The sequence below is a fragment of the Enhydra lutris genome, unplaced genomic scaffold (genome assembly GCF_002288905.1).
Source record: "Enhydra lutris kenyoni isolate GAN:26980312 unplaced genomic scaffold, ASM228890v2 scaffoldscaffold20, whole genome shotgun sequence".
NCBI lineage: Eukaryota > Metazoa > Chordata > Mammalia > Carnivora > Mustelidae > Enhydra > Enhydra lutris.
In genome coordinates this window covers 6949225-6965462 of record NW_019154104.1, presented here as the reverse complement: position 1 = coordinate 6965462, position 16238 = coordinate 6949225, and the positions used below count along the sequence as shown (strand labels likewise).

The 16238-nt window shown below is 48.7% G+C and overlaps 1 protein-coding gene across 1 annotated transcript in view; it reads right to left on the bottom strand.

Moving 5' to 3' along the window:
- The window catches only part of LOC111148586 (protein tyrosine phosphatase, non-receptor type 21), a 76674-nt gene that overhangs the window by 11040 nt on the left and 49396 nt on the right, over positions 1-16238 (bottom strand). Inside the window, exons 11-13 of the mRNA XM_022505278.1 lie at positions 7705-7765; positions 6963-7047; positions 1618-3026 (exon numbers count right to left, since the gene is read on the bottom strand). Coding sequence (XP_022360986.1) covers positions 1618-3026; positions 6963-7047; positions 7705-7765 — 1555 coding nt within the window. The remainder of the gene's footprint in view (positions 1-1617; positions 3027-6962; positions 7048-7704; positions 7766-16238) is intronic.

Sequence of the window (16238 nt, the reverse complement as noted above, 5' to 3'; positions counted from 1 at the left end):
TCTCCCAAAAACAAAAAAATCAAAAAAGATGGACAGTTCTTGATGTAATTAGGAAAAGAGTATTAACTATGGAACGGACCACCTGGACAGGGACTCAGATAGAATTACCTTTCAGAGACACATCCATACCCTGTTCCCACCTTGAATCATTGATCATGAGTCCATACCTTCCACTCCAGAGGACCTGAGACACTGGTCTTTACTGTTCAGGTAGGTCAGAATGTAAGCCCAAGAAAAATTAAGCTTAAAATGCAAACCCCAGATTCACTAAAAGCAAACACACTTAAATCAACAGCACTATTGTAAGTGGTTTCAGTCTACATCTACTAATCAATTTCATATACACTGTAAAACTGCGTGAATTTTATTCCAGTTTATGAAGATAATACTATAGTTGTGATGGGTCTTCAAGTCTGAGTATGCAGACTATCAGAGATGAGGAGTCCTAGCTCCTAGGGTACTGGGAGTAAGGTGGAGACAGAATGCAGAGACTGATTAATCACTTTAGCTCAATCAGAGGGCAGGGCTCCAGGCATGGAGACTTGGGCAAAGAAGGAGCTAGAAACCTGAGCAATGCCAAAGAGGACAGAGTGGCCATACTGAAATGGTAAAGGCATAAACGTGTGGCCAGTGCTTGGGGACTTTAAAAGTTTCAGTTCAATATATATTGTACATATACCTCAATGCAATACAGTGTAAAAGATCAGAGAGTAGTTTGCAGGGATAAACATGGGTTTAAAATTCCAGTTCAGTCACCCACTAGCTGTGTGACCTTGGAAAAGTTACTTAACATCTCAGAGTCTACTTTCTCTTCTGAAGGAACAATAGGCCTGTTGTATGCTGGATACGCCTGGGACCTCCGTAAATCCTCGAGGAATGACTGCTAGAGATGCTACTATATTTTTTTATATTTTGCTTCAAATAAATAAGAGGGCAACTCATGGTTATTTATTATAATGAGTATCAAAGAGTTGCATTTTCTACAAGGAACTCTGGGCTTTGGGCTCTCAGTTCACTTAATCTTTCTTTTAAAGAGACCCGGAGCTCTGGAGTGTTTGTCTTGACAAAGTGTCACCTTCCCAACTCCAGAATCGCCCTGCGGCCCTCAGAGATCATGGCTGGTCACTGGGGCTGGAGCCACACACTCCGACATCAGCAACGCCTCCCTCCGGGGAGGCTTCACTCTGACACCACGCGGCAAATGGAACAACGCCCGGCACCCGGCATCACCACACCGCGTTTCTAACCCGGGGCTAACAAAACAACCTTACCTCAAACCCGCCAAACCTCAACTTCCTTTTCCTTAATGCTGCTTGCTAAACCTCTCCTTCCTTCCTCCCACTCCATCCCACGGGTCCCTCCCCAGTCCACCTCTACACTGCCTCTAATCCATTATCTCCAGCAAACCCGCTACAATTCTAATCGATCCCCCTTATTTCCATAGATAATTAAAGTGTTCCAAATACAATAGAGAGAATGGGGGGGGGATGAAAAGAGCTGCAAGAAACAAGGGTCAGAGCGAAGACGCTGGGAGGGCCCCCCCGGAGGCCCCCCCCCCCCCCCCCCCCCCCCCCCCCCCCCCCGCGGCCAGATCGCGCACAGCGGCACACGGCTTACCCCTAGCGGCGGAAGGCCTTCCACGACGTTCTTCTTCCCCGAGAGGAGGTCAGACACCGGCCGCTGCTTCAGGGAGTCCCTCCTGGCTCGGTAGCGCCCCGACGTGGTGAGGTCGGACTCGGACATGGAGGGCGTGAGCAGCCCCTCTCTGCGGGGCCAGCCGGCCTCCCCGAGCTGGGGCACAGGTTCGCGGCCAGGCACGCGGCCCGGGCCCGGCGCGGAGGGGGTAGAGGCGCAGGGGCCGCGGGAGGGGCCCGGCGGGGGCTCCGGGGAGTGGTGGCCCCGGGGCGCGCGGGCCTGGGGAAAGGGCACCGCCAGCGAGGCCATCTCCTCGTCCAGGTCCTCCTCATCCTCGCTGCTGTGGATCAGCATGGTGGCGTCGGAGAGAGACTTCTTGTGGCCGTAGCCCAGGCCTCCCCGCTCGTCTGCTGGGCGCCGCTCAGCCCTGTCGGGGCAGCCGCCGTGCTGGGAGCCCGCGGAGACGGGCCTGGGTGGCGGGTCCGCGGCCGACGCGGACAGGGTGCGCTCCTTGAGCCGCAGGCCCTCGAGGCTGTGCGCCAGTGCAGCCACCTCGATGCTGTTCCTCTTGTGCAGGTGCGCGCGCCGGGCGGCCGTGAGCGGCTCGCTGACCTCCTGCAGGGAGTGCGCCACCGGCAGGCTGGCCTCCTGGAACGTCTGCACCGAGTGGTGCACGCGCCGGGTGATGAGGTCGGGGTTGCTGCTGCTGATGTACAGGTGGCGGGACAGGTCCGGGGTGCTGTTGGCAGGCCGCGGGGGTGGGTAGGGCGGGGGTGGGCGATACACCTGCGTCCGCATGATGTTGGGGGCCGGGTAGTCCTGGGCCTGCAGCTGCACGTTGGTCAGCTCGGGCACACTGACAGCACCCACCACGGGCCGCCGCTCGGCGGGGTGCGGGTATGGAGACGGGCTGTGGAAGCTGTAGTTCAGGCTGAACGGGTAGTGGGGCGACTGCGGGGAGGCGAAGTGGGCGTGCTCCCGAATCTCTGGCTGGCTGTAGACCAGCGCGTCGGGCCTGCTGTAGGCGTACGAGCTGCCGATGTTGAGGTTTCGCAGCGAGTGGCTCTGCCTCTCGGCGTGCACCATTCCTCTGTTGAGCTGCTTCATCACCGTCTCGTAATCTGGGGTCGGGCGGTAGGACGGGGGGATCAGGGCGCTGTGCCTGTGTGACGGCACATAGTCGGGTCTCATGACGTCACTGCCCGTGATGCTCGGGTTAGAGGACATGGGGGAGGGCTGCAGGTAGGGCTGCGGGTTGTTCAGGGAGTTAGTGCTGTGCGCACTGTAGACACTGCCGTTTCGGATCCGACCGTTGAGGTCAATCTGGGCTCGATCCAGACTTGTCAGAGAGTGACAATAATATCCATTCTGGTTGGTGGCAAAGAGGTTATCTGGGAATCAAGCACATTTAAAATGTACTTTAAAATGAGATTTTAAGATGTATAAATCGCACCAATGACTCTAGGCAAATACTGAGACAGGCCCTGAACGTTGGTCACACTTTCAGTGTAGCTTACAAAAATCCATGCAGAAATAACCTGGCCTTACCCAGACTCCCTGAATGACTGGGCATATCATTTCCCAGAGTCCTGGCATCTGCATCTATAGAATGGTGATGGCTTGCCTACCCTAAAGCTAAGGTATTCGGGATTTGGCCCCCAATAAAGATTAACCAAATCAAAATCCACTATTAAGAGTACAGATGATTATAAAATATTGTCTTTTTTTGAAAATCAAAAACATGTGTTTTGGTAGAATTGAAACACTTTCTAGAAATCTGGGTGGCTGGAGGCAGAGATACTGTTCAAGGCATTGGACCACGAACTGCTCTCTCCCCTGGTACGGACGTGGGACTCACTGGTGCTGAGCTAGTTCAAGCACCAACCACCTGCAAAACCTCCTTAAGTAGGATTCTGGGTTTTCCGTATAGGTTCTTCTAGAGTGAAGACGAAAACAATAGCTCTACAGGCTCTGCTGCTCCAGGTCCAACAATATCATCAGTTGCTGTAAACCTCACCGAGGCCAGAAGCCATTCACACCTGCCCCTTCCACTCTGGCCCCCACACTGCAGTGGGGATAGGGATCCCCAAGCAGCAGAATTGGGAGCACCGTCTAATGTACAGTGGCTGCCTGTGTGCCTGGTGGGGCTGGAAGGAGGCACATTTCTTCTGTCCGATCTGTAGTTCACCAGAAACACCATCACTACTGAGGGTGATTCCTGACACTTCAAAGAGCAGCAGTCAGGCCCTTCAGAGAACAGTTGCCTTTCAAAAGTATTCTTTCTGGGACTCAAGAGCCGTGTAATGGTTTACGTGACTAGTGATGATCAAAGCGAATATATCACTGTTGAGCGTGTGAATGTTATGCAGGCGGCACGCAAGCCAGGAAGAAACGGGGCTCAGTGCATCACTGCATTGTTCCTGCAGACCCCGAAGCTTTCCGGTCCTGGTACTGCTCCCACACCTGGAAGGCTCGGCTACCTCCGAGTCCCTGGAGTTCCCCCTTCTCACTGCCACCACAGCTCAGGTCCTGACCCCGGCCTATTGGCACAGGCATAGTACCTGCCCCTCCTGGGCTCCTCCCTACACCCAGTAAACTATCCCTTTGTGAGCCCATGTGTGAGAAAGACTGTTGATGGGAGGAAAAGATGACTGGAATCCAGATGAGTAAAGGGGAGAGATGTATACCACCACCACAGTTCAAGGACAAGTTACACTATGAAATTAAGTGTGACAGGGGCCCACAGGGGAGGAGGGAAGGATTACTTCCAGCTTGGGCTGGGTCGATGGGGTCAAGAACAACCCCACGGAGGACACAGCATTCAGGTGGTCTGTGGGGGTGGGGAGGGCATGTCCAGCTTCGGCAGCAGCCAGTGTGCATAGGATTACCCATCTTCACCCCTGGGTGTCAGTCAGGCAGAGTCACTGACTAGCAGCGGTCAAGGGAAAGACAGCAGAGGGTTGCCAGCCAGTTTCCATGTTCCCTCCTCACCCCCACCCTGACCAACATTCCAGATGGAAGAGGCTCCTCTAGCCAGAACGCCCAAGGCAGGCAGACGTGGAGCAGAGTCCTCCTGCCGGTCCAGGGTGGCCAGGGAACTGAGCAGAAGTCACCTTTGCTGCGTGAGCTGCTGAGCGTTCCCACAGCCCAATCCAGCCCACCCGGCTGGGACAGAAGCATGCTGGCAGGAGTGCGCCGTGGCGTCTATAAGGACAAAGGGCATTCTGGGTGACAGGGCAGCACTGGCCAGGACAGGAGACGCTTCTGGAGGGACTTCTGGAGGGCTTCCTTGGTTTGGCTGGAGTATCGGGGAGCTGGAGACAGGTAAGAGAGCAGTGGGAAGTAAGACTGGAAGAGGAGCGTCGGGAAGCACTGTGGAGAGTGTGCAACACCAGGCAAGGGAATGGTCATCAGGGAGATGAGAAGAGCCTGGCACCCACGTTATCAGGTGAACCAGGGAGGGTGGGGGTGCAAGACTCGTGTGGAGCCACCGCTAGTCGGTAAGGCTGGACTGAACCAGGAGCAGTGGGACAGATGGAAGGCGTAGTATATGGAGTTAGAGGCAAGAGCACGTGTGACTGACTGCGTGCTGAGGGGGAAAAAAGAAAAGAAAAGCAAAATTGCATGCACTTTGGAATCCAAGTAACCAGGAGAGCGACGTCACCACAAAGACGAAATAAGGATGAAGGGGAAAGGGACGGGCTTGTGGAGCACAGCATGAGCGCAAATCTAACATTTTCATTCTCAGCAAGCTCTAATAGCTAACACCATAAGCCAGGTCCCCCGCCGAGGGCTTTCGGTGCAGTGGCTCCCTAACCTGTCACCTGTGGGACAGAGGGCGATGTGAGGCTGCAGCCCAGGAGTGACGACAGATGGGAAACACAGATGTGACAGCCACCCCTGCCGAAACCCGAAACGTGGACGGGACTGCTGTGGGAGCCTGCGAAGGGAGGGAAGAAGGACACCAGGCAGACTTCCCCAGACAGGGACCACCACTGACAGCACAGGGGGAGGAGAGAGAACCAGGACGCTGACAAGAGATTTTTCAAGAAAGAGTGAGGAGGATGTGGGGGGCGCCAGGGATTGAGCGGGCAGCTGGCGCAGCAAAGCACAGTCAGAAGGAGTAGCGGGTAACCACCCACACGGGCACTACTCTCAGAAGCAGCAGCTGGAAAAGGGAAGGGAAAATGAACGCAAGCCACAGTGGGAAGAGAGAGACGAGGAAAAAGTCTTAGGATACGTGCAGACTCACATGGCAGAGAGAAGAGCCTTTACCCAGCAGTGCGTGGGGCTGGGGGCGCAGAAGCAGGCAGGCACAGGGCACAGGGAGCCTGCACTGAGGAAGGGAGAAAACTCCCCCACCCCGCGGTGCACCCTCAGGGGACCCACACCCTGAAGCACGGCTCCCCTACTGCCCACCTGCCGACCCCATTGCATTGAAATTCCCGTCTGTGCCTGGAAGGCCCAGCGCACACGTCACAAACCACCTCTGGTCCTTCACACATGGCTTCTCCCAGTTCCTTATGGGAAGTCCAACCGTACCACGCCCCTCCCTAATGCCCCTTCCTCAGTCTGTGCCATGGCGTTCACTGTCCCCCAAAACCAGGGGCAGCAATCCCCTCAACTGCCCGCCTCCCTCTCTTCTTTCTAGAAAGCCCTTCTCAACAGGAGGGTCTTTTGTCACATAACTGCTGGCTCTCTCTCCTCAAAACAATCATGTTCTCTTTGTGTTTAAGTTATTTGTGTGCTAGTCTTATCCCCCACCTATTAGATGCAAAGCTTCTTAAGATGTGCAACTACTTCTCGACATTAAATCTCCTTGGCCTCTGCAGCAAGGATTTGCCGGTAGAGGAGAGAGTAAATGTTTGCGGAATGAATGCTTGAGGTTCAGCTGGGGAGACATGGTCTTAAATATAGCTCCCTACACTAACTGAGCAAAAAATAAAAATAAAATGTTTAAACCCTTACAATGGGAAGTTCTCGTGCAGGAAAAAAAACAAAACGAGCCTGGGATATCTTGCATTGGAAAGCAAGGAAACACTCAAAGGCTAATAGGGGAGTGTCAGCAGGACAAAGGAGTTGGCTGAAAAGGAAGGCCAAACTTGGGATCATCTGAGCATCAGAATTTGATACTGAATATTGCTACACATTTTCAAGGAATGGAATCTAATGGCTGCTGCTTCTATGAATCCAGGATGGCTATAATCATGAAAGCGATTTGGTTGTAATCAGCCAAAAATTATCCTGGCTCCAAGATCTCCTAGTCTTCATAGGTTTATTCAAATTGTAATAATTTTGTACGGCATTTCAGAAATAGTGTACTTTACCTTGGGAGGAAGTGTATGGTTCTGTATAATGTCCATTATAATGCAGCTGGGGTGGGGGAGGCATTCCATAGGGCTGGGGCTTAGGCTAAGGAATGGAAAGTTGGAAACAGGGTTAAAACACATTGCTGGCTATGTAATATATGTAAAGTAAGTCTCTGCTGGTTTCTTTCTGTCCATTAAAAAACTCCTAGGGAAGTTAAATACATTATATAGAAAATAAACATGAAGACCCTACAGCTCTTACCATATCTGTCACTTTCAGTGTCTCCCAGAATGACAATGCCAAGGCCTACACACTAGTTTCAGACACCAGAGATCACAGGAAAACAAGCTGTATCCAAAAAGTTAAGAGCGAGAAGGAATAGACAAAGTTTCCTGAATTCTTATGTAAACATGTGAATATAAAAAGCTTTTATGTAGTGTATTTAATTTTGCCAGGCAAAACTAGCTAGCATTTTACATATCTACTAACTTCTGATTGCTCTTCACTAATAGTCAAAAAATTCAAGCATTAGGTTGGACCTAATATTTAAATATGTATAATAAAATAAATTATTACATAAATATTAGGGTTAGCCTATAGAAAATTGGTTAATTTCTAACCATTTCTTTGGTTAAAAACAATCAAATACCAGCACACTTTTGTGGTCCAAACTAAAAATTAGTACTATCAAAAGCATATTTTATTAAGGAAGATAACACTAAAAGAAAAAAAGCAATTACATTTTTCCTTCTTTCTTACCAGGGACACCCTTGAAGATGACCTCCTCCTAATTGGGTTCACTGTGACAGTCTGAGTTTGCCTATAAAAATAAGACATGTCGTTGAGACATACATACATGTAGTTTTCCTAATTCTGCCAAAATAAATTAATAAGAAGGTAAAATAATAAATCTGCTAAACCAAGAAGACGACAAACTAATCCAGTCATGAATTAGAGAAAAGGAGACTCTGTCCTCACTTGGGGCCTCCACTCTTAGTGGCTGCCCAGACCCCCTCCGCCCACATGCCAGGGTCTGACCCTGCAACCTCTGCCTGGACAAGCAGAGGATGGGCAGGTTTATCTTTTCCTGGTCTAACCAGGTAAAACCTCAGAATGAGCATATGCAGAGAGGAAAAGGGGCAAACATCCCAGGGAAGCAAGACTCAGTGCAAATGCATCTTTCCTGGGGGCTTGGTCAGCACTGACCACCTCCATTAACAGTCCTGAGGGGTGACCATCCACTGCCAGAAGCCTGAAGCAATGGGAAATGCCTTTAGTTAAAATCCTCATAACTACACACTATAAACATAATCAAGAAATAAACTTATAGGGGCGCCTGGATGGCTCAGTGGGTTAAGCCTCTGCCTTCGGCTCAGGTCATATCAAGGTCCTGGGATCGAGCCCCTACATCGGGCTCTCTGCTCAGTGAGGAGCCTGCTTCCCCGCATCCCCCCCCACCTGCTACTCTGCCTACTTGTGATCTCTCTCTCTGTCAAATAAATTAAATCTTAAAAAAACTAAATTTTTAACTTTGGTAACTTAAGAAACTAGATTTCCTGTAAGGAACTAAGTTAGAGAAAGCAAAAAAGTAGATTTGGTTCAGTGGGCCAATGGTAAACCAATTTACTTTTCTTTGCAAGAAACTTCTCTCTGATTGGTTTTAAATGTATTTTTTAGAAAGCAATGAGGGGCATGTGGGTGGCTCAGCTGGTCATGAGTTCAGGTCCTGCCCTGGGCTCCATGCTTCCCATGGAGCTGACTTAAAAAACAACAGTAACAACACTAAACAACAACAAAGAAAGCAAGGAGACTATTAAGAAGTGTGGACTGACATTTATCAGATAATTTGAGATTTTAAACTACTCCCATCAAGTTTCATCTTTGAATAAATAATTACATCAAAAGGAACAAGAGACAAAATAGCTCATGTGTAATTTTAACCATTTTTGAATTTTATTTATTTATTTGACAGACAGAGATCACAAGCAGGCAGAGAGGCAGGCAGAGAGAGAGGGGGAAACAGGTTCCCCGTTGAGCAGAGAGCCCGACACGGGCTAAATTCCACGACCCTGGGATCACGACCCGAGCCGAAGGCAGAGGCTTTAGCCCACTGAGCCACCCAGGTGCCCCTATTTTAACCATTTTTAAACAGAGACAGGATTTTGTTGTTCTTGTGTGCAGTTTATTGTATATAAAATCTAGGAACTTAAACACATAGGATTCTTGGCTTTGTTGATGACTTTGTATTTTCCCCAAGTGCTTTTTTTTTGTGACTTTTGGTTATAGTCTTCTAAGGACTGATTACTAAAAAACCCAGACAAAGTGAACACTCAACCTGTTTAATCAGCAAATGCACTATAATATCAAGCCTCATACCTCCTAAATTAACATGATTCTTAGCATTCTAACCACTAGTACCTTATTATTATTATTTTTTAAGATTTTATTTATTTGTCAGAGAGAGAGGGAACACAAGCCAGCAGGGTAGGGGGTGGGCAGAGGGAGAAGCAGGCTTCCAGCTGAGCAGGAAGCCGATGTGGGGCTTGATCCCAGCACCCTGGGATCATGACCTGAGCTGAAGGTAGACGCTTAACCGACTGAGCCACCCAGGCGTCTCCCACTAGTACCTTATATTCAAAACCTGAAAATTAGCTTATTTTGAGAAGACTTAAGACAAAATAAAACTAGTGCTTATCATCTCTGATTAAAAATGATCACCAGGGGTGCCTGGGTGGCTCAGTGGGTTAAAGCCTCTGCCTTCGGCTCGGGTCATGATCCTGGGGTCCTGGGACTGAGCTCCTCATCGGGCTCTCTGCTCGGCGAGGTGCTGCTTCCCTTCCTCTCTCTCTGCCTGCCTCTCTGCCTACTTGTGATCTCTGTCAAATAAATAAGTAAAATCTTTAAGAAATAAAAAATAATTTAAAATGATCACAAAATACTGGGCTGGAATTAAACTCGGTTGGTACTGACTCAGTAACAAAGTGTTAGAATAAGGGAACATAAGAGCCATCTGAAAAATGGTCTTCCCCAAAATAAAAACTGACTATGTGATAAAGGTGATCTTCCAGCTCAGCAGAGAGAACAACAGGTTATTGGTACAATGGACCATCTACATCTATAAGAAGTTCAAGTCTCATATAATGCCCCATAAGAAAGCATATAGCAGATGGATTTAAAAACTAAAAATTTAAATATGAGGTCATAAGTGAACTTACAGAAAATATAAGTGAATACTTCTATTATATATCATAGGCTGAAGATATATCTAAACCCAAAAGCAGTAATAGAAATTACAAAGGAAAAAAAAAAAAAACTGAGTGTTTATCAGGAACTTAACATCAGCTGACTACAATTTGTTTTATTAGGTGACCTTTTCTAATTCAGTGCTTTTTGTAATAATTTCCTTTTATCATCATCATAATGTGTTAAGGTTGTTGCTAAAGAATAAGTGTCTCTTTTCCAAAGAACATTCCATCTGCCAGAATTTATGTACTCAACAATAACAAAATGGATGTTAATTCTATTAGGCTGCAAAAACACCTGTATCCATCGGTAAACCTCTGTGGGTCCTAACTGAGGTCTCGTTAGTGGTGGGAGGTGGGACGGTGCACCCAGGCACTGAGTTTTGTTTTGTTAACCACTCCTTAACTGTACGTTAAAAATAGTCCTTAAAATCAATGCCCAGAATCTGAAGGCATCATTTTGCAGCCTTGAGGTTTCCTTTGCTGCTGCTTATTCTCCATGGTCAGGGCTAGGTTTAGGCAAAACTGGGTCCTTTGAAGTTTACATTTAGTCCAAATGGACTGAACTTCTAAATTACTATAAACTCAACCTATGCCTGGGTGGCTCAGTCAGTTGGGCGGCCAACTCTTGATTTCAGCTCAGGTCATGAGCTCAGCGCCCTGAGATCGAGCCCCGCGTCGGGCTCCGTGCTGGGCAGAGAGCCTGCTTAAGAGTCTCTCTCTCCTTCCCCGCTCTGAGCCTCCCCACCTCCTACTCACACATGCTCTCTAAAAATAAAAAATAAAAAAGTACTATACATTCAAAATTCAGAAATGAGAAGGAAGGTCTGTCAACAGCATAATACTCCAACAACATGTCCAGACTTGCCCAGCCTGGGGCAAAAATAAAACTTAAACGTGTTGAGCACAGAATGCAAAGATGCAGAGCTCCGAAGCAAAGGCAGTATCTCCCACACGCAGCATCTATTTTGGTGCCCGAGCCGGAAGTGCAGGGGCGACACTGTCCACGGCAGAGGCCACGTCTTACTAAACACAAACAAACACCTTTTTCTCCTGCCAGACTGCTCGGCTCAGCAGCCTCGCCATCGGTTCTAATACCCACCTCCTCCTTCTTCCTGCCGCTGTTCTTGTAACTGCAGCTTAGGTGGAGACCAGCTCTTCTAATCTGAGCCTCTAAGACCACACGGTCTAACCGCTGGTGGGTGTTTCCCAGACTTTCTGGCCAGTTACTGTGTTGACGGGTGCTGCTAAAATGAGACAGCTGAAGAACTCCTAGGCACAAAATCACTGGAATGTGTGCCCTGGAGAAGACAAGGGCTAAAGGTGGCTAGCCCCAGCAGAGTAAGTATGACTTCTACTGAAACAGGGCTAAGGACGGAACATGATTATCTCACAGAATCTGAACACACCAGAAGGGATGCCAGTTACTATCCTGGTTTTCCAGATGAGGAAACCAATACTTAGACTAAGGAAACGACTCTTGGTCACGTGACCAGGGAGTACTGGAACGAGCACTTGAACCAGGCCTGTTTGTCAGATTAACCGAGCATAGGCTCCCAACAGCCTGTTATTTGTCTGACCCCCCTCTGCCTACTTGTGATTTCTGTCTGTGATATAAATAAATAAAATCTTGAAGGAAAAAAAAAAAAAAGAGCATATAATGGTATCACTGGTGCCTGGCACACAAGGAAGACCTCAAATGTCTGTTGAGCAAACAAGTGATACAGTGAGTGACGACGGAAGCAGATACTAATTACTGAGCATTTACAGTGAAGCTATTTCTTTTTCTTTTTTTTTTTTTAACATTTTATTTATTTGACAGAGAGAGAGATCACAAGTAGGCAGAGAGGCAGGCAGAGGGGGAGGGGGGAACAGGCTCCCCACTGAGCAGAAAGCCCAATGCGGGGCTCGATCCCAGGACCCTGAGATTATGACCTAAGCCAAAGGCAGAGGCTTAACCCACTGAGCCACCCATGCGCCCCTACAGTGAAGCTATTTCTAAGAGTTCTTTAAACTTCGTTTTGTGAGCTTCTTTTCTCATAGATTTATAGCTAGTGAAGAGATTCTGATAAACAAAAAATGTGTTGGATGGTGGAAATACCTAGAAAACATTAGTCTCAGTGACCTTCTCTGATGGGATAGGGGCTACTCTATCTCCTTCTAGGCCTTCTCCTGTCCGTTTATTTTCTTTTTAAAGATTGATTTATTTATTAGAGAGACAGTACAAGCGAAAGATTGTGGCGGGGGGTAGGAGCAGAGGGAAACAAGCAGACTCAACACTGAGCAGGGACGCCTCCTCACCCCTACCCCCAAGACGGGCTCCATCCCAGGACCCTGAGATCATGACCTAAGCCAAAATCAAGAGCCAGACGCTCAACCGACTGAGCCATCCAGGCACCCCTCCTCCAGTCTCTTTAAACACTGCAGAGAGTCTACAAGAAGGGGCAGCCCCATCCCCCTCCATGAAGGGCCTCCTCCAGTCAGTGTTCCTGTCAGAGCCTCCAGAACACACGTGGGCACACACCAACCCTCTCACCTGCTAGTGACTGAAATTCAGCTTTCCCTCTGGATAAAGGCTCCTGAAATCTTGATCACATGGCTCTGCAGATTGGGGGGGTACATTCCTCCCCAAGATTCTCTTTCTCTCCTAGTTTTTTTCTCATATATGTTAGAGAAGCTGATTACAGCAGGACCAATTCTAAGGTTTCGAAGACGTTATCTGACCAAACAGACTGACTTTATCTCCTATGATTCCTAAGCCAACTCTAAAGGAATATTAATATTTTTCTTCTCATATTTGTAAGGCTTGGGTGACATAAGATGATTCTGTTATTTAAAGTACCTTCTTGGGGCGCCTGGGTGGCTCATTGGGTTAAAGCCTCTGCCTTCAGCTCAGGTCATGATCCCAGGGTCCTGGAATCGAGCCCTGCATCAGGCTGTCTGCTCAGCAGGGAGCCTGCTTCCTCCTCTCTCTGCCTGCCTCTCTGCCTACTTGTGATCTCTGTCTGTCAAATAAATAAAATCTTTAAAAAAAAATAAAAAAATAAAGTACCTTCTTTTAAAAAGTGGAGGGAGGGGGCAAGATTTATGATGGATCATGTCATTTTATAAATTCTAAAATATGGGGGCGCCTGGATGGCTCAGTGGGTTAAAGCCTCTGCCTTCAGCTCAGGTCATGATCCCAGGGTCCTGGGATCGAGCCCTGCATCAGGCTCTCTGCTCAGCAGGAAGCCTGCTTCCTCCTCTCTCTGACTGCCTCTCTGCCTACTTGTAATCTCTGTCTGTCAAATAAATAAATAAAATCTTTAAAAAAAAAAATTCTAAAATATGGTCATCTGGGTCAAGTTTGGATGAGTCACACCAAGGCTATCCCAAACACCACTGAATTATCAGGACTGAGGGGTGTGGAAACAGACACTCTAGGAGCAAAGTCTTTTTATACAAGTAGAACCATCTCCTAAGCCACCAGGCACCCCAGGCTGACCCAGCTATCCAGAATCTACTGTCCAATTTCAGGCCTGCTACAGTTTCATTAAATGCCCATCACACTCTAAAATGACCCATCTGGACCATGAGAACAAATCTACCAATATTCCAGGATCGTTATACTAAATGTGACTGAACAGTCTAGGTTGAGAGCCTTAAAAAAAGATCATAAAATGTGAACACACAGGCCAAGTGCAGCTCAATCCCAGGACTCTGAGATCACGACCTAAGCTTAGTCAGCTGCTTAACTGACTGAGCTATCCAGGAGCCCCTTGTGTTTTCTTTATATAGACCATAATAATGAAGCTGAAGATCGTAATAATGTGGTTGTATTCCTATTTAGCAAGAAACAGCAATATTACAAAGCTTACACGTCTACAAGCGAATTGATTTCTTTTCCATCTGAACTGTACAATCATTGGCAAGTGGTGATTTGCAAAAAACAAACTAACAAACAAAAAACTCCTTTAAAAAAGGCATTGAGGGGCGCCTGGATGGCTCAATGGGTTAAGCCCCTGCCTTCGGCTCAGGTCATGATCTCAGGGTCCTGGGATCAAGCCCCACATCGGGCTCTCTACTCAGCAGGGGGCCTGCTCCCCCCCACCCCCACGACCTGCCTCTCTGCCTACTTGTGATCTCTGTCTGTCAAATAAATAAATAAAATCTTGAAAGAAAGAAAGAAAGAAAGAAAGAAAGAAAGAAAGGTAGGTAGGTACTGGGGCACCTGGGTGGTGGCTCAGTTGGTTAAGCATCGGCCTTCGGCTCAGGTCATGATCCCAGGGTCCTGGGATCGTGCCCCTTGTCAGGCTCCCTGCTCAGCAGAGAGTCTGCGTATCCCTCTCTCTCTCCCTCTGCTTCTCCCCCTGCTTATGCTGCCTCTAGCTCTCTCAAATAAAATCTTAAAAAAAAAAAAAAAAGAAAGCATTAAACACTAATCGATATGGATGCCTACTGGCAAGAGATGATATTTTGGGTCTATTCAAAATGATTGCTTTGATTCCCCATTCTTTTCCAGAAGAGGTAACTGAGGTTCTAAGGGTCCAATACTACGAAGACCCTCACACTTAGGAAAGGCCATGCTCCTCCAGAGTGCTATGGACTGCCTGAACCTCAGAACACCACTTCTGCCTAAGAATAGTGTCACACGTGCTCAGATAACCAGGCCAGCCCAGGAGAGCCCCAAATGTGACTGGCCTGGACTCCTAGCACCACGGAATCTGGCCCCCAGGGGAAGCGCGTTCACACACAAAGGCACTCAGACCTGAGAGTGCAGGGAGCCGCCCTCAGAGAGGGCTTCCCATACCCACAAAGAAAGCAGGGCTCCTCCTCCCTGTCGGGTAGTGCGTTCCCAAATCCCATCCGCAGACCAGCAGCAGACTCAGAGGAAAGCACGGTTGGGGGAGTAAGTTTTCAAAGGGAAAAGGAGGACTGGGGCCTAGAGGCTGATTGTTGGCTTGTTCTCCCACAGGGTCATCCCCGATCATTTCTTTTCCTTCATGAGTCCCAAAGATAGGCCTGCCCTTCGCACAGTTATTCTTAACCAAGTTTTCTTCACACCTTCGGTACTTATAAAATAGAAAGCACTCCCATAGCCTTTCCTCTTCCTTCTTGGCCTGAAGGGACAAATTTCCTGTTCAGATGTTTTTTTCCTCAATTTACAATCAGTGGTAAAAGGAAATCAACAAGGAGCGAATGGCTCTCTCTCCTCCCCTCTGACACCCAGCACCGTCTCAAGCTTCCATCACTCACTAAGCCTTAGATGCCAGGTGCCCTGGCGGCCACTGGGACGTTGGCAGGTGAGACAGAAATGCCTGGACCACACAGGACAGCAGGCATGCGCCACGCCCACAGTCCCATGTGGTGGCGGGAGCGCCAGCTGCACAGCGGGCCACGACACTGCAGGCCTCTACATCCCCACATCTTGGTCTACAAAAGGGCAGTAGTAACTGTACAAACCAGGCAACTGTAAAGAGGAAAGGAGATAAAAGCTCTCCGCATAATGCTCGGCCCAGAGGAAGTATCCAGGGAATCAGATCATTGTTATGAAAGTGGTAGGAAACAACCAGTACTTTGAGAATGGGACAAAAGATGAAGCAAACTAAATGCTGGTGGCCTCCAGGACGGCCGCACTTGCACCGATCAGGACAAACAACAAAGAGCCTGCCAGAGAAGCGGGGAGAGCGCATTCCAGCAAGGCCTGGGGCTGCAGGAGCCATTGGCGTTGTAAGGACTGTGGGCTCTGGGGCCGGGGCCAGGGGTCAGCTGGGCAAATGAGCCCAGGGGAGGATCACAGGACTCTTGCACTTCACGCCATAGCTAAGGAAGGGTGCGGAAGGGGACGGGCTCAGATGTGGTTCTGAGCTAGAACTTCGTGAAGTGCTACATCTTTTGCTCATCCATCCAGAAAACTGGCTGGAGTCAGGGGAGATGGGGTAGGGGAGCCAGACGGGAGGCAGCCACAATGCGCCAGGGGGGAGAGAGCAGCTTAAAGGAAGGTTGTAGGGAGGGAGTGAAACCCTCCACGTCTCAGGGTAGATGCCATCTACTGGGAAGCCTTTCTTAGCT